This window comes from Leiobunum rupestre, chromosome 4 (genome assembly GCF_980474605.1).
Source record: "Leiobunum rupestre chromosome 4, qqLeiRupe1.1.hap1, whole genome shotgun sequence".
Classification (NCBI taxonomy): Eukaryota; Metazoa; Arthropoda; class Arachnida; order Opiliones; family Sclerosomatidae; genus Leiobunum; species Leiobunum rupestre.
Window position 1 is genome coordinate 50,345,205 of NC_143387.1, and position 27,955 is coordinate 50,373,159.

General features: G+C 35.3%; 1 protein-coding gene across 5 annotated transcripts in view; it reads left to right on the plus strand.

Annotated features, from left to right (window-relative positions):
* LOC149948132 (vesicular glutamate transporter 1-like) overlaps positions 1–27,955 on the plus strand; it is a 129,125-nt gene that overhangs the window by 32,343 nt on the left and 68,827 nt on the right. The window contains exon 1 of one of the 5 annotated variants that reach the window (XM_090173018.1): positions 4,917–5,086. The exons of 1 other annotated variant lie outside the window; for it this stretch is intronic. Coding sequence is in view for 2 of the 4 variants with exons in the window: in XM_090173015.1 (XP_090029141.1) it covers positions 23,275–23,369 (95 nt within the window). In the remaining 2 variants the exon portion in view is untranslated. Of the gene's footprint in view, positions 1–4,916; positions 5,087–15,283; positions 15,331–15,756; positions 15,777–22,368; positions 23,370–27,955 lie in introns of those variants that run through there. 3 more of the 5 variants (XM_090173019.1, XM_090173017.1, XM_090173015.1) reach the window with 3 other exon arrangements.

The following is a 27,955-nucleotide window of genomic DNA, read 5'->3' on the forward strand; positions in this document are numbered from 1 at the left end:
CGAATTTTCAGTTGAACCTTGTTCGGAGAATAATATTTAATTAAAAATAAGACTTTTTTTTATAAATTATCGCCAAAAAACGATAAAGCGATTAGGCCAAAAATTTACTAATAATTTTAGGTTTAGATTAAAAAAATTCTTCATTATATTTTCAAATAACGTTTAATTTTTCCCGTTGAAAGCTTTCCAATTTTTAAATTATGTTTAATTTTTCCCGTTGAAAGCGTTTCAATTTCTAAACAATATTTAATTTTTACAGAACTTTGAAAGCGTTTCAATTTCTAAACAATATTTAATTTTTACAGAACTTTGAAAGCGTTTCAATTTCTAAACAATATTTAATTTTTACAGAACTTTGAAAGCGTTTCAATTTCTAAACAATATTTAATTTTTACAGAACTTTGAAAGCGTTTCAATTTCTAAACAATATTTAATTTTTCCCGTTGAAAGCTTTTCAATTTTTAAATTATGTTTCATTTTTCCCGTTGAAAGCTTTTCAATTTTCAAGCTCTGTTTAATTTTTAATCTTGAAAGCTTTTCAATTTTTAAACAATGTTTAATTTTCCCCGTTGAAAGCTTTTCAATTTCTAAACAATATTTAATTTTTACCGTTGAAAGCGTTTCAATTTCTAAACAATATTTAATTTTTACCGTTGAAAGCGTTTCAATTTCTAAATAATATTTAATTTTTACCGTTGAAAGCGTTTCAATTTCTAAACAATATTTAATTTTTACCGTTGAAAGCGTTTCAATTTCTAAACAATATTTAATTTTTACCGTTGAAAGCGTTTCAATTTCTAAACAATATATAATTTTTACCGTTGAAAGCGTTTCAATTTCTAAACAATATTTAATTTTTACCGTTGAAAGCGTTTCAATTTCTAAACAATATATAATTTTTACCGTTGAAAGCGTTTCAATTTCTAAACAATATTTAATTTTTCCCGTTGAAAGCTTTTCAATTTTCAAACTATGTTTAATTTTTCCCGTTGAAAGCTTTTCAATTTCTAAACAATGTTTTAATTTTTACCGTTGAAAGCGTTTCAATTTCTAAACAATATTTAATTTTTACCGTTGAAAGCGTTTCAATTTCTAAACAATGTTTAATTTTTACCGTTGAAAGCTTTTCAATATTCAATATGCCTTGCCGATTTGTCGGGTACCATTACCTAACAGTACCAACGACTAGTAAAAAATTGAGAAAACGCTCCATAAATTCAACCTACACCGAATATTCCAAATTAATCCGAAAAGAATAAGTCTAAATTTCGATATTTCATTAATTATTTTTTTGTCGTGATTTAGGTTAAATTTAAAAAATAAATTAATTAGGTAGGTTCCCAACAACCGACCAGATTAAATCTATAAATAGGAAGACGATATAAAAAATGAGATGAACATCGAAGCGACGTGCCTAAAGCCAATTCGAGTCCTTTTTTGACGCGTGCTGTACGCGGATAACGCCTTAAGCTCTTCGTCGGGCGGTGATCCCGGCGAAGTTCCAAAATGGGATTGAAACGAAACTCAGCCCTAATGAAAAGGAGGACATTAATTAAAGGAAATTCATTCCGATCCCCTCTTAACCCGCCATTGTCTTCCGCGGCCCTCCCTCCGAGCGGGGGCCCCCGGGGAGAGGGCCTCGAGAGGGCCCTTCCTCTCTGGTAACTGATAAGTCAGCTAAAGCTTTGTTTCCTCGACTCGTTAGACCCCCTTTTACGTTGTTAGTCCAGAAAGGGACAGCAACCAACGGCCATTTATTATTTAAAGAGAGAGAGACCAAAATGCAGATCACGCGCAACAAGGATCAAGGCTCCGCTCACTTCCTCTTCGAGATAAAAACTTTTTAGCCAAGTGTTCCAGGAACTTTGCTTTCTTAAACTGGCCACGATAATGAAGAGATATTGTTAGCTTGATTACGGTTTTTAGGATTTTGGCTGACCATATTTATGACACGAAAGGTTCTTTTTTGGATAACTTGATTGTTAAAACGTAATCTTATTAAGAAATAAATTTACTTAGACTTAGTTAATTTTAACTTAAAAAATTAATAATAAGACTTAATATAAATTTATTTTTAAACCGAACGTTTACACGTGTAAATAATTTAAACGAAGTAGAATTTATATTGTGAATTTAAACCGATTTACGTTTGATTATTTAATTTAACAAACTTTGAGCACTAAAAAATGTAACATCATAATTAAGAAATAAATTTGAATTTGAATTTGAATTTGATGGTATCAAATTAGTATTTGTTAACATTTTTAATCTTATGATTTACATATAAAATGGGGAAAAATAATAAAAGTGTAAAATGAACAATAGAATCTAATAACGACCCTTAAAAATATCCCTGTGTAACATACTAGTTTTTAACCATTTTCTTCTTAAATAATAATAATAATCAGCTAGGCTAATACCCAAGGCACCACCTTAGGCCCAAGTCATCTAGCGACTTATTATGCCTTTAAACAGGTGGCCGGGTTACAATGCGTAGGAGGGTGGTAGCAAGCCCTACATGCCACGCGAGCCAACAGCTCCCTACACTAACTATTACCGTTGACCTCTACAAGTTTTTATGGAAGGGGAAACCGAAGAACTCGGGGGAATACCCCTTTAACCAGTGGGGCGAGAACTTGCAAACTCAACGCGGAAGGAGTAGTTCCGAGTTTTCACCCAGTGCCACAAGTTGGGATCGAACCCGGCTCCTCTTGCAGCGAGGCGACAGTGCTAACCGATAGAGTACAAGTTACGTTGGATCTCTCGTTCAAACGCTTAACGATGTTGATAATTCGTGAAAACGCTAACCACTCCACCGCCCCACTTCTTATGACGTACATATAAAAGAACAACAACAGAATCTAAGAAGCACGTTCAAAATACACTCGGACATCCCGGTACTGTCCAGAGAAAGGCTCATTTACCTTTGTGTTTTGAATAAACAGTAAATCAGGAGACATATCCGTACAAAATAATAAAAAATAACCCCCCCCCCCCCGAATGACGATGATTACTTGGTCACAAGATTTACGTATCGGGTGATATAGAGCGAAAAATCAAGTCAAAATAAGTCAGTCAATTACTCAGGTGCGCTCCGCGAGACGTACGGGGGGGAGGGTACGAAGATCTATTATTATAAGGCAGCAGGTTGTATCCCTCCCCCCTCCCGGATCGTCGAAACGACATTTACGTTTTCAAAGAGGCATCCGTACAATGGAGAGGCTCGGCGGAGGAGTTCTTTCAAAAACAGCTGTAAGTTTGGGCGAGAGAATGAGCTGCCAGAGCATTTCTAGGTCTACACACTGAGCAATTACATCAGGATTGCCCCCCGGACCCTTACGATTTCGGAAAAAGGTAATGGAGGTATAACTTCCGCGCGTTAAAAAAGACCCAAAAACACACACGCGCGCGAAGAGAGATGGGATTGAACCCTGCGAGGCTTTTTAACCACCTCACAAGCCACCTCTCTCTCGTTGCGGAGGGGAGGGGGAGCCCCCGTCCATTGTCTTTCCAGTCACACCTATATTTACCAGATCTCTCCGCAGAGGAGGGGGGGATTGTTCCCCACTTAATGTCTTACGCAGCTTCCAGACTAGCCTTTCATTGATGGCCCTCGCCATGACGCCATGTTCTCTTTCATTAACTCTAGCGAACCCCACTCCAAAACGAGGCTGATAGAGCCCCATACTCGCCATACCTCAGCGAGGTGCCTCCGTCTACCAAACAAGCCGTTCCCGCGCGAATGCCTCTAGACGGCTCGTTATCAAATTTAGGAACCTCTCCCCACCCCTCGTTATCTAAAACCAGCGCACCTGCCATAAAATAAATTTCACATTATTAAAATTAAATTTCACAATGTTGAAATAACTGTAAAGGTTTAAATTTGGGAAAAAAAATATTAATTGTTAAGGTAACCCCTTAACCCGGGTGTGACCATGTTTCCGATACTAAAGATAGTATTTTTGAAGATCCAGACCAACATTCTCAAGGTCGATATCCCCATGTTTATACTAGTTATTTTTTATTAAAATATTATATTTATTTTCGAGCTAAACATTTTGAAGGTCGAGATAGTAGTTTACTAAAGTTCGCCCATTTTTGACACACTGTCACTTCTATTAATTATACGTATTTTTTTACATTTTAAGTAAAAGTTTCTTGATATTTTTTCTGTATTATAAAATTAAAAATGTTTCTTTAAATTTCACAATAGTGTATCCGCAAAACACTGTTTACTGCTTAAAATTAAGTTTTTTTCCCCGAGAAGGTATATTACTTGTTATAAAAATTTTTGAAATCAAAAACTTGGCGGTCAAATATTTTTCTAAAATAAAATAACTTAAAAATATAAAATAGGGACAAATTTAAGCAAATGTTACTAAAATTTTGCCATATTGTATCCGCGAATAACAAATACTGTTTACCGCTTAAAATTCAGTTTTTCCCAGGAGAAGGTATATTACTTGTTATAAAAATGTTTGAAAACTTGTTTTAAAATCAAAAACTTGGCGGTCAAATCTTTCTCTAAAATTAAATAACTTAAAAATATAAAATAAGGATACGTAACTGGAAAAATTAAAATAAATGTGACTAAAATTTTATGACAATTCAGGTCAATTCAAAACAGGGGTATGTATTTACAATAGATAAAGACCAACAGACAGACATACCTATCACTATCGCCATCTTATCCACGTTAATTTGGAAGAAGATCAGAGGAGCTGGGATAAAGCCAGCGAGGGGGGGGGGTCGGGCATGGTCGGGATGGGGGGGGGGGTCGGATAGAAGATGCGTGGCGCGTGATGGCGGAGGCGCGACGATCGGAGTTTATACCGGTAACCATGACGACTGACCGCGCGTGCTGCGAGATCTGGAAAGCGAGGTTCCCTAGCTCTCTCTCTCTCTCAGCCTGGCGAGACCGATCTAACACGGAGATATCTCTGGAGCGCCGGAGTGAGTGCGGACCAGCTATTTAAAAACAAGCGCGCGCCAATATCTCGCCCCCAAAAACAGGCGCGTCGAAGCCGCTTATTGCGCGCCGCCAGTGACATCCGACACCGACCGCAAATTCCCCCAACATTCCAGAGTGAGTACTACTAGTTAATTATCTTATTCAAACAAGAACTCTCGACAATTTGGGGGACTCGGAGAAGGGGCCACGTCATTCCAAAACGAAGAGACCGGCTGAAAAAAGTTGTTTATTTAATTAGCTTACGTCGCCCGTGTTGTATACGCAAACACGCACTCTTTCGAACGATCCGTATAACGCGTTAGGATTAATTTTAGTCGATGCAGTTATGCTACTGGAAAATTAATCCCATCGTCAACTTTCGTCTTTTATATGAAATATTTTTGGGCATGAAGGCGGAGACGAGACGGATTAAAGGGACTTAGTTTTAACGACTGTTAACGGGAATTATAATCTCCCCCTTAAAAGATTTACGCCCGATAAACTTGTTTTTATAGCGAGATTTTCCGGATTATTGAGAATAAAGTTTTCGCTTAAAGTGTAAGCCGTATAATTTATAAGAGGGCGTAAATTTAAGAAGATTTTATTTCTCTAAATTACGGCTTATTTTATACGGATTTATGTCTGTTGTAATTTTGAATTATGAATATATATATTTTTTTTACTTTCGGTACTTTATCTTTAATGAGGTTTAAATGTGTTGTAATACTACGAGTTGAAATAAAATGAACATTAAATAAAAAATTAGATTAACGTATAAGGTAATAATTTAAAATGAAATACAATCACTTAAATTACGCGATAAAGAATTTTTAATTAGACCCAATGATACCACTGAAGAGAGCGTGAAATAGTGATCACCTTTTTAATTGATTTTAACTAAAAATTATTTATTACGTAATTAAATTGGTTTTATTTTATTTTAAATTATTAAATATTAAAGTTAGTATTAAAAATAAAATCATATAACCGTTGTCTATATTTTATCAAAACAATCTCGAATAAATTTCAAACTATAAATCTAATCATTTAAAAAAAATCTATATTACCTCTTCGGAAATATTTTCATAGATTCGTAAATAGTCAATATTTTAAAACGAATTTCAAAAACCAATTGAAAAACTAGATATAAAGTACAGGATCCAATTTTCCTAAAAATATCAACATATAACGCCTAATAATATACGAAATGATGAATTCGACGGGCAACTGGATATATTTCGAAAATATTGAACCATTGATAAATCAAAGAATGTAAATTGAACACAATTTACCATCCCAGCCCCCCAAATTTTACTTCCCCCCCCCCTAACCGCGAAGAAAATTAAATTTACTCTATCAAAATTTTATCCTAGAGCACGCCGAAGATACTCGTTTGGGGGTGAAAAAAAATAGCTCACCTAACACCGAAATCCAAAGAACCAAAATAAACATCCAGACTTGGTCAGTGATTCCAGGTGATATAGACACGCGATAGATATCGGAATCTCCGGTAAACCGATATTATTAACTAGTAGACTTTACCCTTTACCCGCCTTAGAACGAGCTTCGCGGTAATCGCGGTTCAGACAAAAGTCCGTAGGAACGGGGGGAAATCGAGTAAACAGGAGGAGAGATGATTGAAAAAAAAAGATGGAAGAAAAATCTGAAATATGGGTGTACCGGGGGAGCAGCCGAGCAGGGGAAGGTAGCCAAAGAAATTCATATCGCCAAATGTTGAGGCGGCCGCGCGCGCGTGCAGTGAACTCAATCCCCATCTTTTCAATGAAAAAGGCACAAACAGAGAAGATTCGGTCAAATAGAATATGGAGGGGGGGGGGGATAGAAGAAACATGTACACGCGCTTAACGTACGTGTACGTGACGTCACACTGTGTACGATCAGAAATAGAGTGGCATTATTACGCGGATAGATTTTCCATTGAGTGATGTACAGGGTGATTCTGTTACGTCAAGCGTAGAGGTCGGGGATGGTTAACTTTTATTCAATAGATAAAGCTCTCAAAATTATTCGTAAGACGTTTTGATCAAGTAATTTATATTTCTGTATTATCCGATTAATTTTTTGATAAATTTGTAAAATTAATCGGAAAAACGACGTTTTTTTCGATAAAAAGCTCAAATTTTCCGAATAATAGAGGTTTTTTAATCATTTTCCGAAATATTAACCGGTAAATTTCTATGTTTACATTTCTTTCCCCGAAAAAAACAATTTAAACATGGATAATGATTAACCGTTACCGATCTCTAGTCAAGCGCAACTCAGCAGCGGGTTTTGTGGGGAAACAATTAATAAAGAATATGGAGATGCCTCCGCATTGTATTAACAACGTATAAAAAAAGGACCTTAAATTTGAATATAATTTGGTAAAAGTAGAATTACGAAAAGATTTTAAATTTAATTCTAAATTTGATCTAATACTAACTTCCAAAACCAATAAAAAAATGTAATTAAATTTATCAAAGGTATTTCATTTTTTGGCGATTTGATTTGATTTAATTCAACTCTTGATTTAGACCAAAAATATTAGAAGTAAAAATTATTTTTAAAATTAGTTTTTTTCAGTTTAAAAAATTATGGGATAATAATACTTTTTAAATATTTAAGCTCTTTCTAACCTGGTTTCGGAACCAAGGTAGTGACAAGTTAGAAATTGACTTTACTTAGGGAAAGCCTAAATGTTGATTATTTAAATAAAACACTTTTGAGTAAACTTGATATTTAAAATGATAAACAGAACAAAATAAAATAAAATAAAAATCATATAAAATAAGCGTTAAAGTTGTGATTTCCATGGTACGAACATATTTGATAGTTAACCTACCCGAATTTAAAAAAAAAATAAAGTTGAGATGGCGCTATGATTATGAACCCTGTAAATGAACTTTTCCCTGGACATTGGTGTAATGCGTGTGGAACACTTCTACAGGCGCAACCAGTTGGCCGAAATTACAAAAATTATTACGAAAATAGATCAGGTGTTTAAGTTAGATTCAAATATAGACTAGACGTAAAATTTCCATTTTTATTTTAAGGTTGAGCGGGAAAAATCTCAAAATAAATTAAAGTTTAGAACCCGCACACCAAATTAAATAAATGAAATACAAGAGCCAAAATAATTCGCGTAAAAAATAGATGATCACAAATTGCCATCGGAGAGTACAAAGTCCTACACTCTTAAAAAGGTTGGGTTGTTTTCCACCGAAAATGGGTTAAAATTCAGTCCAAACCTGGGTCCGTATTTACCCAGCCCAAAATTTGGGTTGTTTATACTCAACCCATTTAAGGTTAAAAATTCAACTTGATTTTGGGTGGAAATCTACCCCGCCTTGGGTTGAAAACTACAACGCCTTGGGTTGAATTCTACCCCGCCTTGGGTAGAATTCTACCCCGCCTTGGGTTGAATTCTACCCCGCCTTGGGTTGAATTCTACCCCGCCTTGGGTTGAATTCTACCCCGCCTTGGGTTGAATTCTACCCCGCCTTGGGTTGAGTTTTAATCGCGTGATTTTCGACCTGAAAATTTTCGTGTGCCTTTATAAGACCAAATTAATGTCCCTCTTAGATATGAATTATTTATAGGATCCATGGAGATATTACAGGAATTAAATTTCAACGGAGGCCACACATGGATAACTATTCCTCAAGATAATTACTGTCTTGAGCTTTCGACCCGCAGGTCTTTGTTAAACGAAAAAACCAATTTTCTTATATATATCGTTTCATAAAAAAAACCTACAAAGTTATCAATTGTTAAAAATAAAAATAATTTTTTTTAACGATTGATAACTTTTTAGGTTTTTTACGATACGATATATATAAGAAAATTGGTTTCGTTCAAGTTAGTTAGACAAAGACCCGCGGGTCGAAAACTCGAGACAGTTTATGCCTTGATAAATAATAATCCATGTGTGTCCTCCATTTAACTTCTACTCCTACAATTTCTCCGTGAAAAAACGTTCATATCTAAGAGGGACGTTTAATTTTTCGTACACAGGGTGTCATCATTTCATCGGCCCAGGAATTTTTTTCAAAATCTATACTTTCTAGAAATTTGAAATATTGAGATCGTTATTTTTTGTAAATTTCAGAAATATCATGAAATTTTTCACGACTTTAGAAGTGTTAGGTTTTGAACGCTAGGTGGTAGTACCAGCGTGTTTGTTTTTCATGACCAATTATTTCAGTGACGAAATGTCCGATTTCCACCAGACCAATTCCATTTAAGGTTTTCGAGTATGCTCTACAACTTGCTCATTGAAACTTTTCGTCTACCACCTAGCGTTCAAAAACTAACATTTCTAAAACCGTGAAACATTTCACGATTGTTCTGAAATTTACAAATAATAACGATCTCCCCCCGAGAGAGTAAATACTGAAAATTTCTATATGTCAGTTTCGTTGTATTATTCTTAATTATTAAAGTAACAAAATATGTACTTTTCAACAAATATGAGAATCGGTAGGAATAAGCTAACCATTGTTGAAAATTTTGAAACCAAATGAGATTTGAAAAGATTCTATAAGGATTTCAACCCCAATTTTTAACCTAATTTTGGTTTAATAAAACAACCCATAAAAAATTAACAAATTTTAAAAAACTAACTAATGTTGGGTTGTTATTAACCCAAATTTGGGTTGCAGTGAGACAACCCAATTTTTTTAACTCTTCATTTTAAAGAGTGTAAATCAAAATTTCCCGGAGTTTCATTCCTCTACAGACATTGACGGAAGATAACTTTGATCCGTCGGAAGAAGAGTCAAAGACACAGCCTTATGGTCGCGAGAGAAGAAAAAAAAACGCAATGGAAACAATATAAAAAAATGGCCAAGATATTGGGCCCCATAGTCCGTATAACTGAATTTCGCAGGGAATATGATATTCTGGGACTTCTAGCAGAAAAGGAATATGAGGGGGGGGACTAGAAGGGGGAGGGAAAAAAGGAGCTGAGGTATCGTCCCTGAGTCCCTATTCTCATCAAGAGCCAACGAAAGGCTATCCGCAAAAAAAGAGAAGAAATGCGGGCTAGGAAAAAGTAGAGCGTTGCCAAAGGCGGGGAGAGAAATTTTGCGCGCCGAAAATTGAGTTTGAGAATGCTAGCAACGTCTTAGGCCGCTCTGGGTTCAAAACGGAACGGACTACGCCCCTCTCGTCTCTTTTAGGCCCCACTTTCGCCCACGTAGCTACAATTTAATTGGCTGCACCCGTCTCCGAATCCATATTGATTTATTATTAGTTTTGCAAACCCCTCATCCGCCGCCTCACCGATTTACCTCAATGCTACTTTCCACCGTTTTGTTTTTATCCGATTCATCCTTGAAATGAGGAAAACTAAATTCTAAGATCTCACCAAATTCCTTTTGCCGCGGTTTCATTTCGTTTTAAGTTGATCTCTCTCCCGTTTCGGATTTTCAATACACTTAGGATTACGGAACACCCGTAATAAACCATAAGTAAGGTAATCACAATAAGTATGACAATTAATATTGTTTTAATGATACTTGTCTAACCAAATCTATTTCAACACTGACACTCAAACCCAGCTCCGACTTGGACTGGTACTCGAACTGAGTAGTATAAATTAATATTGTTTTAATGATACTTGTCTAACCAAATCTATTTCAACACTGACACTCAAACCCAGCTCCGACTTGGACTGGTACTCGAACTGAGTAGTATAAATTAATATTGTTTTAATGATACTTGTCTAACCAAATCTATTTCAACACTAACACTCAAACCCAGCTCCGACTTGGACTGGTACTCGAACTGAGTAGTATAAATTAATATTGTTTTAATGATACTTCTCTAACCAAATCTATTTCAACACTGACACTCAAACCCAGCTCCGACTTGGACTGGTACTCGAACTGAGTAGTTTAAATTAATATTGTTTTAATGATACTTGTCTAACCAAATCTATTTCAACACTGACACTCAAACCCAGCTCCGACTTGGACTGGTAATCGAACTGAGTAGTATAAATTATCGTTCTTGGTAATTTATTTACAGCTGAATTAATGGCTTTAAAAGTCGCTCGATGACTTTGGCCTTAGGTGTTGCCTTGGGTATCAACCTAACTGATTATTATTAGTATTATTCCCGATCGCGAGAGGACCAAGGAAAAAGTAACTGTTAATTGCAGCATTATTTGAGCTGAACTAAACCCTATTTGCGGAATAACTCGGAAAATCAGTTCGATGATAATATTTCTTAATTGTCGAATTTAAGTTATTAGGTGGTTTCTTTTAACCTGTTCTCGGACAAAAAGTGTACTCTTTTTACCCTTAAACGTTTTATCCGCCTGTTCCGGGGATGATAATTACTCCGGCCTATAAACTATTCGCTTGTTCCGGAGTATTAGGGCTACTCTTTTTACTCCTTCTGGAAAGGATTTTGCCGTCTGAGTTTATCCGCTAAAAAGGCCACCGGCAGCCATTTTGGAAAAACATTTTTACTCCGACTCAAATTATCGCCACCACAGAATCGGAGTAAAATGACGTCATAGCCTTACTCTTCTTACCCTACTCCGAAATCTCGGAACAAACGAAAAGAAACCACCTAATATGTTTAAGCAAATATGAATATTACAAATTCCAATCTTTTATTATTCTTGCATAATTACGCGTTATCAGCATCGTTAAGCGTTTGAACGTAACTTGTACTCTATCGGTTTAACTTAATAAATAAATATATTTTAGTTTCCCCAATCGCTGTTGGTCTTTTTTACCTCTTCAACCGTGTCCAACGTATATTAGGTTACCAATTCGAAAACAGGGTTAAGTAGCTTATCAAACAAATGAAAAACGTCCATTCACCCGAATTGAAAGATATTTTGATTGAAACTATAAACTATTTAAATTAATGAAAAGACTGTTCTATACGAAAAAATTGATGAAAATACCCATTCAACGGTCGAATCAATACTGGAAACAATGAATAACTCGGACATAGTCGATGATAGTCGCTTGCTTGTGATGGAATCGAATTTAAATGGCCTACAAGAGTACCATTGTAATGACTTTTGCCGGTACAAGGAGGTAAAAAAATCTAATCAGGGGTGAGGGAGGTACCGCTTGGTGGTACTTAAATAAAAGTAATGAAGTTACTTTTTCGAGAGGCAGGAATGTTGTAGAAATAAAAGGGCGATTGTTCGAGTAAGACTCTTGGCGGCGCGTGGCCGAATAAATTAGCCTATTATTCTTCAGTACTGGAAATAAACCGCGAGATTTATCGTTCCTGTTGCTTTTCTTTTCCCGAAAATGCTAGTCTTCAATTCAGCCGAGGCTTAGAGAAGAATTTGCGCCACTGGGGACGAACAGGGTGCAGTCGGCGCTGATAAGGCCTCTAAGCCTTTGATCAAAGAGTAGTTCGCTCTCGAATAAGAGACTGTTCGTGAAAGTTTAACCTTTCCGTTGGTCGATGTATAATTGAAGGGCCTGGTCTGATTCTGGCGTCAGACTTTGGTCAGAGTCACAGGGAGTTACGTCGAAGCTCGCCTCTTGTTTACCATCTCTATAAAGTGTGTCTCTACTTAGTATATAAGGAATACGTTCGTGAATTTGCATGCCCACGTAAACTCGGGTTTCTCTAAAGATACGCTCGCTGCCTTAATTGGTTCGATATAATATAAGCCAATTAATCGGTCACTGATTAGAGGCTCGTAAATTAAATGAACTTCCGGATTAACTATTTGACTATAAAGCGTATAGTCTTTCCCCTCTTCAACATTTTTCTAAATTTTTTTGGAAATATTTGACGGAAGTTACTTCGAAAGTTGGACTTTTCCTTTGATGTTTTCTAATTGAAATGGACGAGAGTAGGCGAATGAAAGGGTTCTACGTATCAAATTGAAGGGATTTTTATTTTTCAAGGATGATATTTTCGGGAGCTCCAGGCCATTTTTTCAGTGACGCGGAATTTGACGTCATTGCGAAAACCATTCGTAACTGTCTAGGATTCGAAGTTCACCTGTTCTAGTTTTTTGAAAATGCCACTTAGAATAACGTGATTTTGGATACGCAAATTCCAGATTAAAATGGCGAATCAAATTTAATTCTAAAATTATATTTAAAATTAGGCAGATTCAAATTTAAATTTGATCGAAAATTACAATAAAAAAGGTGTTATATTTGATCTGATTTAATGCTTATCTTTTTCATCTGCTGCTCATATTGTTGTTTTACCTTATCAGATCAAATCTGATCGCCTTATCTGAATTTCTTAATTGAAGCTACACTTTATGTTAAAAGAAAAAAATCCGTTATTCAGCTACATATTTAAAAAATAAATTATTTTTATTTTAAATTAAAGCGACCTGTTTTAAAAAAGCCGTATCTTACGTAAAGTTATCGTAACGTTTACTTTCTGATTTGATAGATCTGATAAGAAACGAATTTTTATTTCTGTTTATTCAGATTACTGCGAACCAGCTAGCTGTTATCCGCAGACGTTTAGATAAATGGGTGCATCTGAAAGCGATACACTAAGAAAAATCTTGAAGCGCTAATCCAATTACAATTCAAATTTGATCCAAACAGTACGGCACTCAGATTGGAATATAATCTGGATTTCAGTTGGATACAAATTTGCAATTTTGCATAGTATAACCCCTACCATAGTGAAGAATTTGCCCCCCATACTACTGGAAGAAAACGTTTAACTTTATTGCGGATACATGTTTGTTTAGGTACGGTTTCACTAACGTTTGTGAAACGTTGTTTACAGGGCCACATGAAGTGATCAAAATTAGCATAAACAAAAGTAAATTTAGTTGGAGGTGTGCGCTATTTAAGTCCGTACCTTTTCGAACTATATTCCCCAATTTTCTTTTATTTCTAAATTCTTCGATATCGAAACTACCAAATGAAGTCTTTCTTAGCGATTAATTGAACATTAAAATATTTAAAATAAGAGTAGTCTGAAGGTTCGGTCTGTGCTATTTATAAATTTATCAAGTATCAATGTTAACATAACCCTATCATAAGGTCCCCATAGCAAAGGTCTACCATAGAGGCCCATGGTAACGGCGTTGTCTTGGAGAGAAGAAAATTAACGTTTTAAAAATGTCTAAATCTAAAATATTATCTTACTTGGTAGAGCAGCCACGCTCGGGTTGATTAATGCCACACAAAACGCGTCTAAATCTCAAATTTGAGAAATAAATACGTTCAGAAACAAGTTCTCTTATTTCTAAAAGCCAGTTTTAGTTTCTGGTTAATCATTTTGCAAAGATAAGTGTTAAATTTAACTTTTAAAGCGATAAAATTTCGAATAAGCCTTGGCTACGGTGCTAAGGACTGGCGGCGGAGATTTATCCCGCGTGGTTCTAAGTTTAAAAACGTTCGAGCATTCATCATGCAACGCCCGATATTAATTTGGGGAAATGCCTAGTTGAGAACATAACCACTAGGAGGGTCAGATTTTGAATACCTACCTCTTAATAACGTCAAAAATTTGGCCTTGACCTTATGATGGCTTATGACATCATATACTAACTTTATAAATCTATTAGAGAGAGCCAATATAGTATACCAATAATTTAATATTCCTACGCAGTGTAATTTTTACATTACACATTATCAGGAGAAGTACATTTTGAACCGTTATGCGCTGTAAACATCCACGCAATTTAGCTAGGAATTATCGCCTCAAGCTCCCAAAAGGTTCACGTTTGATTTAAAAGCATATTATATAAACTTCTGGTATAAGCAAATTTCTAAGTAAAACAACTTCAATCGAAATTCCAAATTCTACAGACACGTAAATGAGCTCAAGGCGATTAACTAAACTTGAACTTAAGGGTACGGACAAAACGAACTTTACGCGGATACATGATAGAAACCTCCCTTCGCATCATCAAATTAACTCCGACTCCACGCTCTTCATTACCAAGCAACGTTATTAAAAAGATAGAAGACTTGAGAGGAAAAATCTAGCAGCCAACCACGCCAGAAACATCAATCAAAAGCATTGGAAAAAAGAGGGAAAACGTAGTCTGAAATTTGGCAACACTGGTACATTTCCATGAATATATAAACAGGCTGTTTTCCGTGTCTATATTCGGCGCGCATCGGGATCCCTGGAAATTTGCATATTCATTCCCTCTTTAGCCCCATATTAGATTATCCGTTCATTGAGGCAAGGTACGAGCGAAGGCTTAGGCTAGTAGACCGAGGCCTAGAGCGCGTCTCTTTAACATACACTACACGCGAAAACACTCGTGTAGACACGGAAACAATGCACTTGTATTTTACGTTATAGACAACATAATTCTTATCCGGAGAAATTACCTTTACTCGATATCAGAGTACAAGGGCAGTGGCCGCGAAGGCTTAACGTTTTCGTACCTTCGCTGGCAGGTAAAGTAAGTAAAAAACTGATAAGATCGTCCCTAAACGCCTTTGGCTTTCAAATTCGCAAAATATTACCTTCGAAAACCCATAAATTGTTGATAATAGTCTATTTTACGTCCCAACGCGATAATCCTATTTTATTTTATTTTATTTCGAGCGCTAAGCCTTGCCAGAAAAACGCGTTTTTCTCTAAGCGGGTAAAAAATTGTACCTTTTAAAACGCAATAGACGTTGAAAATAATCAATTTTGCAATCCGATACGATAATCTAACGTTATAAAGGATAAAATAAGCGTTAGTTCGTTATTCGGAAGCAATTTCAGTTCCTCGGTTAAGCCTCGGCTAATTATCTTAACCATCACCTGGGACTTCATAATGTATCCGGCACGTTTAGGCTTCGTACCAACGTGGCCGGCATAGCGAGTGTACAGCTGAAGTAACAATAGAAATGAGGTAAAGTTTGGGTAGACAAGAAACGAAATAAATTATCCGTTAAGCCTCGGTTGAGAATCTCGCAATCGATATCTGGCCTCCCGCGTTAATTATAGCGAGTTTTTTGGGGGCGATTCTACTTACTTGGTTGAGGTTCTGCATGCTTACTTTGTTCTTTCGCGTCTTGGTATATTGGGTGGGTAAACTAGGGTAATAAAATCGTAGCTATCCTAACAATGTTTTCTTGGGGGATTTTTAGGTTCAGGTCGACGCCGCCTTGTCTCGATAAAAAATAGAGTGTTTTCTCTTTTTTTTTGTCTCTTGTTGGAGGAGGCTGACTGGGTTGTTGTTACGCTCTTTATCTGGACCGAGAAGGAGGTTGAGGAAGGGGGGGGGCTAGAAAGAGGCAATTGCTCGCTGGCTATCTGAATGGGTTTCGGGTTAGGGCTGCGGATTCAACAAGCCCCAAATCGCATCATCCTACCGAGAAAAGTGCGATATTCCGCGGGATTTAGCGCGTTCTTTTGTCTCTCGATTCTCTCATATTCGCGAGTCCCGTGTTGCGCTACTTTTTTGGGGGTTTTTTGTTTCCATTGTTGTAGGTTTTTATTCGGACTTTTTTTTCCCGATGGTTTATTTAATTGATGGTATTGTTTGTTTGGAGGGCTTTCGCGCGTAGCTTCGTTCTTTATAAATAGAGAGTTACCTTTGAAACGAATGCTTTTTTGGGAACACTAAAAGACACGATATTTTCTAGCTTTGTTTTCTCTGGCACGAACACATTCATACCGAGAAAGAAGAACTTCAGCGTACCTTCATCGATTATTTTAAAGTTCAAAACCAGCGAAAACTACCCCTCCATCGCGTGACGAAATATAAACGAAATTAATTAATTATTGATTTCTTTAAAATTTTCTGTACCTCTACGTAATTTCCAAATACGTACTGCAGTTATTAGGCAATGGATTTTTCAAATCAAAGCAAACCAAACAATAAATTGTCACATAAGCGTTTTATTTTTTATTTAAAAACCTAAATATCTACATTATACGCTTATTAATTTTATTACAATTTCAATTAAATTTAATTTCATATTTTTACTATTTCAGTTTATGATAATTTAATTTTAAATATCATTAATCAGGGTTGTTCAAAATGTTTTTTTATTCAAAATGCAAAATACAAAATACTTTCTCCATAACTCAAAAAGTAAAATGCAAAATACTTTCTCCATAACTCAAAAAGTAAAATGCAAAATACTTTCTCAATAACTCAAAATGCAAAATACTTTATCTATAACTCAAAATGTAAAATACTTTCTCCATAACTCAAAATGTAAAATACTTTATCCATAACTCAAAATTCTAAATACTTTCTCCATAACTCAAAATGTAAAATACTTTCTCCATAACTCAAAATTCTAAATACTTTCTCCATAACTCAAAATTCTAAATACTTTCTCCATAACTCAAAATGTAAAATACTTTCTCCATAACTCAAAATGTAAAATACTTTCTCCATAACTCAAAATGCAAAATACTTTCTCCATAACTCAAAATGTAAAATACTTTCTCCATAACTCAAAATTCTAAATACTTTCTCCATAACTCAAAATTCTAAATACTTTCTCCATAACTCAAAATGTAAAATACTTTCTCCATAACTCAAAATGTAAAATACTTTCTCCATAACTCAAAATGCAAAATACTTTCTCCATAACTCAAAATGTAAAATACTTTCTCCATAACTCAAAATTCTAAATACTTTCTCCATAACTCAAAATGCAAAATACTTTCTCCATAACTCAAAATTCTAAATACTTTCTCCATAACTCAAAATGCAAAATACTTTCTCCATAACTCAAAATTCTAAATACTTTCTCCATAACTCAAAATGCAAAATACTTTCTCCATAACTCAAAATGTAAAATACTTTCTCCATAACTCAAAATTCTAAATACTTTCTCCATAACTCAAAATTCTAAATACTTTCTCCATAACTCAAAATGTAAAATACTTTCTCCATAACTCAAAATGTAAAATGCTTTCTCCATAACTCAAAATGTAAAATACTTTCTCCATAACTCAAAATTCTAAATACTTTCTCCATAACTCAAAATGTAAAATACTTTCTCCATAACTCAAAATGTAAAATGCTTTCTCCATAACTCAAAATGTAAAATACTTTCTCCATAACTCAAAATTCTAAATACTTTCTCCATAACTCAAAATGTAAAATACTTTCTCCATAACTCAAAATGTAAAATGCTTTCTCCATAACTCAAAATGTAAAATACTTTATCCATAACTCAAAATTCTAAATACTTTCTCCATAACTCAAAATGTAAAATACTTTCTCCATAACTCAAAATTCTAAATACTTTCTCCATAACTCAAAATTCTAAATACTTTCTCCATAACTCAAAATGTAAAATACTTTCTCCATAACTCAAAATGTAAAATACTTTCTCCATAACTCAAAATGTAAAATACTTTCTCCATAACTCAAAATGTAAAATACTTTCTCCATAACTCAAAATTCTAAATACTTTCTCCATAACTCAAAATTCTAAATACTTTCTCCATAACTCAAAATGCAAAATACTTTCTCCATAACTCAAAATGTAAAATACTTTCTCCATAACTCAAAATTCTAAATACTTTCTCCATAACTCAAAATGCAAAATACTTTCTCCATAACTCAAAATTCTAAATACTTTCTCCATAACTCAAAATGCAAAATACTTTCTCCATAACTCAAAATTCTAAATACTTTCTCCATAACTCAAAATGCAAAATACTTTCTCCATAACTCAAAATGTAAAATACTTTCTCCATAACTCAAAATGCAAAATACTTTCTCCATAACTCAAAATTCTAAATACTTTCTCCATAACTCAAAATGTAAAATACTTTCTCCATAACTCAAAATGTAAAATGCTTTCTCCATAACTCAAAATGTAAAATACTTTCTCCATAACTCAAAATTCTAAATACTTTCTCCATAACTCAAAATTCCAAATACTTTCTCCATAACTCAAAATGAAAAATACTTTCTCCATAACTCAAAATGTAAAATACTTTCTCTATAACTCAAAGTGTAAAATACTTTCTCCATAACTCAAAATGTAAAATACTTTCTCCATAACTCAAAATTCTAAATACTTTCTCCATAACTCAAAATGCAAAATACTTTCTCCATAACTCAAAATTCTAAATACTTTCTCCATAACTCAAAATGCAAAATACTTTCTCCATAATTCAAAATGCAAAATACAAAATGCATTTTGAAAATTGGTTTTTCTAAATGCAAAGTGTAAAATGGTTTTTGCAGCTCAAAATAAAAATGCTAAATGCTTTTACAAATGCACAGTTAGTTTGTATTTATTTATTAATAATTAATTAGTTATTAATTATTTATAAGTAATTTTTATTATTAATTAGTAATTAATAATAATTATGTAGAGATTTCAAAACATTCTCGCAGCCAGCGTGAGAAATAAAGCGGTGGCACTATACGAATGTTCGTCTGCTTCTGAGTAAGTGAGAAACTGAGTATCGCCATCTATTATTACTTGGGTGTATATAGCAGACGAACTTTCTCTACAAGAGCCGCGATGATGGTAATGTTTTTCCCATATCGAACCCACAGAATGTAAAATGAAAAATAGTTTCCTAGAAACTTAAAATGCAAAATACTTTTTCTAGCTGAAAATGCATTTTGAACAACCCGATCATTAATAAAAGACTAAATCTGATTTCATTTCAAACAAAGTATATCAAGTTATTAAACATATACCAATAATTAATATAAAATTAAATCTGATTTACATCAGATATAAGTTTCCAAAAATAAGCAAGTTATGATAATTAGGATATAAAAAGTTGATTTACTGCTGATAGTACTATCACTTACGTACAAAATATTTTAAGACGAGGGCGGGGGCATTTTTCAACTTTCTAGAGTTTACATTTGATGGTATTAAAATTCGTATGAAACCTTTCTGGTAAAAACCATTTTGTAAAAAGACTACCTTAGTTTAAGTTTTCGTAATTTCGTACGTACCTCAATCAATAACCCATCGTCTTTGCAGAATCAAGTTAAAATTGCGGTTTGCAAAAATAATTAAAAATTCTGATTCGCGTATATTCGTCTTCCTTTAAAAGGGCCATTAGGTAGAGCATAACTCCGATTTAATTTCGGTCAGCGGCGGCAGTTTAAAAAATTATCGGCGGCGTTAATGTTTTTGTCGGCGGCGGCGTGAAGGGGAAAATTTCAAAAAAGAAATCTAAAATGTTTAAAAAAAAATAAATAAAATAAAGTTACGTAGGAAAACTCAAAAAATTTCGGCGGCGGGAACAAACTTTATCGGCGGCGGCGTTGAATCAGCGGCGCTCGGCTCTACATTTTAGGTCAAGACTGCTTAGAACGATAATTAACGATGAGAACAAAAACACCTGTTGCCGGATAAAACTGAAATTCCAAGTTCAAAATCAACCCGTAAACAGACCACGCACTTCGCGTAAATAGCCTTAACCCATTATTATTTCCGTTGTAGAGTGATTTATTATAGACTTCGCGATATTTCGCGAAACGTCCGTATAAATCAATGTTGCCGTTTTTTGTTAGTTTTTTTCCCTTATTTCCAAAGTGTTACGGCTATACTATATTCGTAAACGTATTTTACATTTACCATTTTGTCAACCCCTCGATAAGCTATACTATCCACCTACGCCTATTTAGCCCTCCCAAGTGCCGCGATTTAGACAATTTCTAAGCGACAAAAAATTGTCACAAAAAACCGAAGGAGGGGGGGGTGGAAAGAAGGGTGGCGGAAACGATTCATAATTGTCAAAATCCTTTTTCGACGTGTGCGTTTTGTGTTTGTGTTTGGGGCACTAGCTGTGTTTGCGGCTAGAGTCGCCTTTCCGTAGAAGTACTCTCAATCTCCCCCCTGGCGGCCGCTCTTGGAAGCGAGGCTCTCTTTATTACCAAAGCCTTATTTCACGCGATTGCGTCACGAGATTTTTTTTTAATCCGACTTACGTAATCGCGATCCTCGTCCGTCCGTATTCGTTAAGCCGATTTACCTCTACACTTACAAGGAGAGTACCCGAGGTGTTTATTGCCGATTTTATTCAAAGTCGGCCGTAATGTAGACCTATATGAGGTATGAAATTTCCCAAAAGGAGACGCTGCACTACCCATTCATTTTGCCATGGCAACTGAAAAGGGTTTTGACCACTTAAAAGAAAAATAAGATTTTTTCCTTATTGTACCCAAAAATTCTTACAATTTTACCCCAAAACATTTAAATTTACCCAAACTTGATGAAATTTACCTAAATGTGATTTTAAATTAAAAAAAATTCGTAGGTAGTAAGTACAATGTGAAACTGAGAAAATCCCATGCTTTATTAAATAGAGATTTTTTGTTTTAGGTGGTCAAAAACATTTTTGGTTGCCATGGCAAATCAAATGGGTAGTGCAACGTCTCCTTTTGGGAAATTTCATATCTCATATAGGTCTACATCACGCCCGACTTTGAACAAAATCGGCAATAAACACCTCGCATACTCTCCTTGTTAGCCGCGAAAATAGAGCTTGTTATTACCGATGAAGTTGACGATTGTCGAATAGAGTTAAATTTGATGTTATTTTTTTCAACATTTTCTTTTGGTTAGAGTTATTTTCAATTTCGACATTTTTATACTGATTTCCGTTATTTCTACGCTACATTTCTAAGGATAAATTTCCAATATAGATAATTTTAGTTAAACACATTTCGAAGGATAAATTTCCAATATAGATATTTTTAAATATTTTTAGTTAAACACATTTCTAAGGATAAATTTCCAATATAGATATTTTTAAATATTTTTAGTTAAACACATTTCTAAGGATAAATTTCCAATATAGATATTTTTAAATATTTTTAGTTAAACACATTTCTAAGGAAAAATTTCCAATATAGATATTTTTAAATATTTTTAGTTAAACACATTTCTAAGGATAAATTTCCAATATAGATATTTTTAAATATTTTTAGTTAAACACATTTCTAAGGATAAATTTCCAATATAGATATTTTTAAATATTTTTAGTTAAACACATTTCTAAGGATAAATTTCCAATATAGATATTTTTAAATATTTTTAGTTAAACACATTTCTAAGGATAAATTTCCAATATAGATATTTTTAAATATTTTTAGTTAAACACATTTCTAAGTATAAATTTCAAATACTGATATTTTTAGTGTTGTAAGTCGGAAATTTTCCGCCGAAAAGGACCGAGCCCTTTTTTAACGGAAAATTTTCCGTATTTTTCCGAAAAAAATAAAAAAACGTTTTCATTCCATGATTAGCCTAATATATTATTTACAAATATAAATAAAGCGTCTTTTTCGCATCATTTTTTCGAATCTAAAAGTAAAACTAAATCTCTAGACCAGTTTAAACTGATTAACAATGTAACACTATTAATGTTTTGTAGTATGTTCACTGATATTAGACATTTTATATCGATAAAAAGTTAAACACCTTAAAAAACCTTTAAAAAGTAATTTATGCTTTACTTTTTTATTTTTCCAATTTGCCGAAAATTTTCTGGAAATTTTTCCGCATTTTATTTTTCCAGAAAATTAACGACACTAATATTTTTAAATACTTTTTAGAAACATTTTAATTTTAAAAGAGTTTGACCCAAATAAAATCTTCCGAGTGATAGATCAACGACCCAAGCGAGATTTCGCATTATAAATCGCACTTGTACGGATTTGACCGCGACTCTGATATTTTAAAGCAACTTAACTCAATGAAAAGTATTTGTACGCGGGGTGGTGGCGAATATTTGGCCGAGTTAGGGCTTTAAAAGACGGAATAGATGACTCCGTATAACGCAACCGCGCTCGAAGGGCCTCAAACGTATAGGGACTGTTTGTTTGAGGAACGTAGTAATATGGAAACCCTAGAAGGGTCCGAATTGCGAGCGGCGTAAAGGGCCGGAAGCCCCGGCAGTGGCTCGTTCTTGTTTCGACGCCCGTCCCACTTAAATGACGCCAGAAGATGAAGTCCTCGTTGCGCTAACCGAGAAGAGGAGAGTTTCAAAAAAAGGAGAGTGCGCTGGCTGCGAAGAAACACATGGCTCTAGCCCAGCAGCGTCCTTACTTCCCAAGCGGAAGATTACTACCGATGTGAGAGAGAGAGGCGAAGGTTCTAAATCCTTTTACACGTGTTCCGGGCTACGGTCGAGCGAAGGAACGCCACTTTTGATAAATATCGGCCAGCCATTACGTCAATTTGACCGCTCCGTTGAAGAATGGCGTCGTTGCTGACCGAGAGAGAGGATAAATCCACCTTGACCGAAAGTAGTACTTTGCGTGGGTTCCCGAGGACCGAGTGTCTCGCTTCCGGTCGGATCTTTCGGCCGAAAGGATCCAGTTGCCTCCATTCGATATAACTTCCAAGGTTCCAGCGATCTAAGCCCGGATCGTGGCCGCGATTGTCTCAAAAAACAGGATGCTCAAAAGCGAGTCCGTCTCCGCCGTTTACCGGTACTCTCCAATTAAATCCCCAAAGCCAACCATCGTGGACCAGGAGGATCCAACCATTTCGTAAGCGGATACCCGTATATTGTCGTAGAATATAGAGATAAGGTAGTACCGCTTAAAGCGTAGAGCCGATTTAATTTCGGTCGGCGGCGGTGGTTGGCGAAAAAAAAACCCGGAGGCGGCAGGCCAGCCGATTATTCAAAATCGGCGGCGGCGTTAATTTTTTTCGGCGGCGGCGGTGGCGTGAAAGGGAAAAATGTATCGGCGGCGTTAAAATTTTTCGTCGGTGGCGGAGTGAGGGGAAAAAAATTAAAAAAAAATTCCAAAATGTTTTTGAAAACCAATTACGTAGGAAAACTCAAAACAATTTCGGTGGCGGGAACTAAACTTATCGGCGGCGCGCCAAAAAGTAAATGACTCGGCGGCGACTGTTCGGCGCCAGAGAAAATATAAATTTGTAGTAACCGGAAGTTATCATATAGAAAAGTCGTTACTTTAAAATTTAGAAATAGTTTTAACGTCTGGTGAAAACCACAATTTCTATAAATTATCTTTATTTGATCTACTTCAACTCGTGAAATAAAAAACGTTGTTCGTCCAATTTAAACTTCTAAAAGACTTTTAAAGAAGTCTTCCCTCAGGGAATATAAAGTTTCTTCATACAGACCGTCAAATTTTATATGTCATTATAGAAATTAAAACTTTAATCGCGTTTTAATGTACAATTACAATAATGTTTTTCATCATAAAAATAAATTTTTTAAAGTATATTTAGAAATGAAAATGGTAAATTTTTATTCCGGTGGGAGAATGGATTTGAACTCGCATCCATTCATTTGCCGAAGGCACGCGTTACTAATATACCAACACCATTATACTCAATTTCACTAAGCTTTGATACGTCTCCTCAAAGATGGTTGTTATAGACTTATGGCCTTACCTACTACCACTCCGGGCTAGGTGGACGCTGGCGTAGGGCACTATGATGATAGGCCTCCGGTGGTATGGTCTCTGTTACTAGGTACACCGGGCTATAAATTCTGACACACCTACTACCACTGAAGGCCAAAATAACTAAAGTTCATTTTCACGAGTAAACAGTTGATCAGTGTGAATAGGGAAAAACCATTGCAGACAAAAGCTTTGGGCTTAACTCCAAATATTTGAATCTAACAATTTCCGTAAACAATCTTTTCATTAAACCAAACCAGAAGTACATGAACCGAAGTTATCGAAATAGCGCTCAGAATCTGAGGGCGTTTTCCTTGTGAAAATGATGAGAAAATCGAGTCAAATAAAAGCTAATTTCCATCCCCGTCTTTTGACGCGATAAATTGCACTTGGCAGTTGTGGGTATAGCTATTTCTATGTATAAAAAATGGTTTCTTAAAAACAAAAACGCGTTTTTGTCGACCTAGGAGCGCGCAAAATTTCAAATTCGAGGTGAAAATATAACTTCATAAGGAAAACGCCTCCAACATGGGGAAAATAGCAGTCTGATAACTTCGGTTCATTTACTTTTGACAAAACTAAATGAAAAAACGAATATAAAATTCATTTATTAATATGAATTGACATATTTTGTAGTAGAAGTATATTTTCAAGAATTATGAGTATTTTCCTTGACCGGTTAATGAGTAAAATTTCGATAACTTTTCGTGCAGCGTATGAACGAAAATTCATTATGTAGAAACTAAAATTTTTCTGATTGGTCATAGCTTCATCTAGATTTTTAAAAAAAATTGCAGTTTAAGCAAAGATTGGCTAATGTTTTAAAATGAAGTCCAGAAAAAAATCGAACCTTCTTTTCTAATTAGACGATTTAAAAAATAATTTACAAGTTAAATATAACTTTCCGAAATCTTATAATAGTGCGGGAAAGAAAATATTTTAAGAGAAATACTTCTTTCGGTCTAATTGAAAAATTGAAAAGTTTTTTCGAGAATTTGTCCAAATCTTTTTAAAGTCTGAGTAGCTTCATTGCGTCGTCTGCTTCGTTGTTTTTAATAGAAGTTAGGCCCCTTAATTAGAGCTCAGTCCGTTTTTTTAATAAGTTCTCAATTATCCAGTCATTATATTTGAATAAATACGAAACGTCCATAACGTACATAAATATAAATGAATTATAGTATGAATCTATAATATTGTTCCATAAATTTGTCACTTTGGGGAATATTTTACTGAGAGCTAGTAACGGAGTGACGTCATCCGAAGAAGAAAATCTCCCCCTAGCGAGGCGCTGTCAAAGGCTACGTGTGACGCGTTAGCAAGCGGACGCAAAACGGCGACGAAGCCCGTAATGCAGTCAGTCTTGCGAATAGCTCTCAGTAAAATTTTGCATGTGAAGAATAGGAAGTGTTACACTTATATCGCAATATTATACACTTATGATTATAGTGATTACTATATAAAAATACAAATGACTTAATTGCGAGGAAATTATACAAATTATGTAAATTAACTAGTGTAAACACTTTATTTTCTATTAACCAAAAAGTCCTAATAATGGACGAACTTAATAATATTTAATATTTGTGAATTTTTCTGCCTTATATCAAGTAAGAGGGAAATCTAAATTCCAGCTCACTAGATTATTTTCAAGAAAACATTTCTCGTTTTATTGAGATACCGTTTCTATAAAATACTACTTATGCTCTTATTTACTTTTGTGTATAGAGAGGCAGAAGGTTTGGCCCAATTTTTCATGAACCAGGGAGGCTCATAAAAGGATTCTCTGGCAAACCTGCCAACCTAGTTGTCTGGATAAATTGTGGATTTTTGATGAAAATCCTACTCATTTAACGGTTGTAGTTTTATACAAACCATTATAAATATATAATTAACTATATCTCATTGATTTTGTAAATAGTTCAGTTATGGACTTACTATATTTTGAAAATCGACTTTATGAGTGACGCTTCAGAAAATACCAAACAAATAGGAATGAGCATAAGCAGACTTTTCAAAACCGAAGAATAATAGGCGTAACTATAAAGTAAATTTGGTCATAAACAACTTGTTAAAATGGGAAAACAAAATCACGTGACTTTCATATCACAGCCAACTTCGATTTGGTAACTCCTGTTCATAGTTGGCCGTGCGACGGAGAATATAAAAATATTCCTTCCAGATACTGCAGACAGCTAATTAATTTTAACCTGATGTTTTAAATAATAATAATAATAATAATAATAATTTAAATTAGATAATTTAGATTCTATTAATCAAAATTTAAACCACCACTAGCAAAATAAAATGAATAATGGTTCGTATTTCTTATGATAGATGGCGCTTCAGTTCTCCACAAAGTCACGTGACTACCATCTTTTCAGCCCGCCTGGACTTTAAAGTTTCGTCTATTACGTTTGCAAGTCCTTCTGAAGTAGCGTTATGTGGTGTTAGTGAACGCTAGGAGCAACAAACAAAGCACCCCACACAAGGAGAACGCAACCCGTCAAAAGTCGTGGATTTTCTTATGTACAATTTTCATTGGCTAGACGCTTTAGCGCCTGCGGCCGTCGGAAGGGGAAAATTCGGAAATTGTCTTCCCCCCACCCGACCAATGAAATTCGTACACAACCCTTCGTTAGCGTGTTTAAAGCCGACTACATAAATCTTCGGTTTACTCTGTCTTTCACTGGAAGTAGGCTGACTGCATGGCACACGTGTATTGCAGTAAGCCTACTTCCAGTGAAAGACAGAGTAAACCGAAGATTTATGTAGTCGGCCTTTAAAGGCTAGCTGAGTTCTCCTTGTGTTTTTTGCTCCTAGGTGAAAGTGTTCGGCCTGTTAGCTAGGAATTTATAGAAAGGTCTATTCCACTCTTAAATTTTTAAGAAATTCCATTTAAAAGCGTCCCCAAAATGTCTAAAACCCGAGATTGTATATAAAGACACCAGTCCCTTAATAAGGTTAAAAGATAGTCCCCCTTTTAACTGTCAGAGTGAGGACTACAGGGGTCGGCGGCGTTTATATTCCTTGATGTATGGGAACATTTCTGGACGCTCAGTCAACAGGCTAGAAAAAAGAGCCTCCCCTTCGCGCTCTCTGTTTGTAAATAATGCAGAGTCGGGACTATTCCGTTTCCAAGGCAACAGGTCTCGCGGGAACACGGCCAAAGCGAGAGACTCCGAGATAGAGATGGATATTAGGGAGCATCTCTCTCTCTCTTTCCACGAATCCCTCCCTTCACGGTCTTACCCGCATCGCTCTACCTGTAACGCCAGTGGCGGCCGCTGGCGGTCTCGACGAGCGGCGGCGTGGCGCATTACTTACGCGGCTCGCGGCGTCATTGGGGACAAAGTACCCCTACAGAGGTCGTTCGTGCCCCTTTTTTACGGGCAGCCATAAATATAAAGAGCGGGCGCGAAAAGAGGGGATCCATCGGCGGAAGAGCGAGCTTGAAAACAGCGTAACAGCTAACCGGTTTTATTTTTATTAGACTCAATACACTTGGTTTTTCGATAGCGCGACCGTGGAAAGGGGAGAAGAAATCTGGAAGAAAGAGTTGGGATGGACTCAAAGATCGGAACGCCGAAGCTAAAAAAAATATTTAACGTGTAAAGGGATGTTGAAGGAGAGAACTTGGCTTCGGTGAGTTCCCTTCCGAAAATTCGGAGATAAAACGACTTTCGGGCTCGATGGCGCCA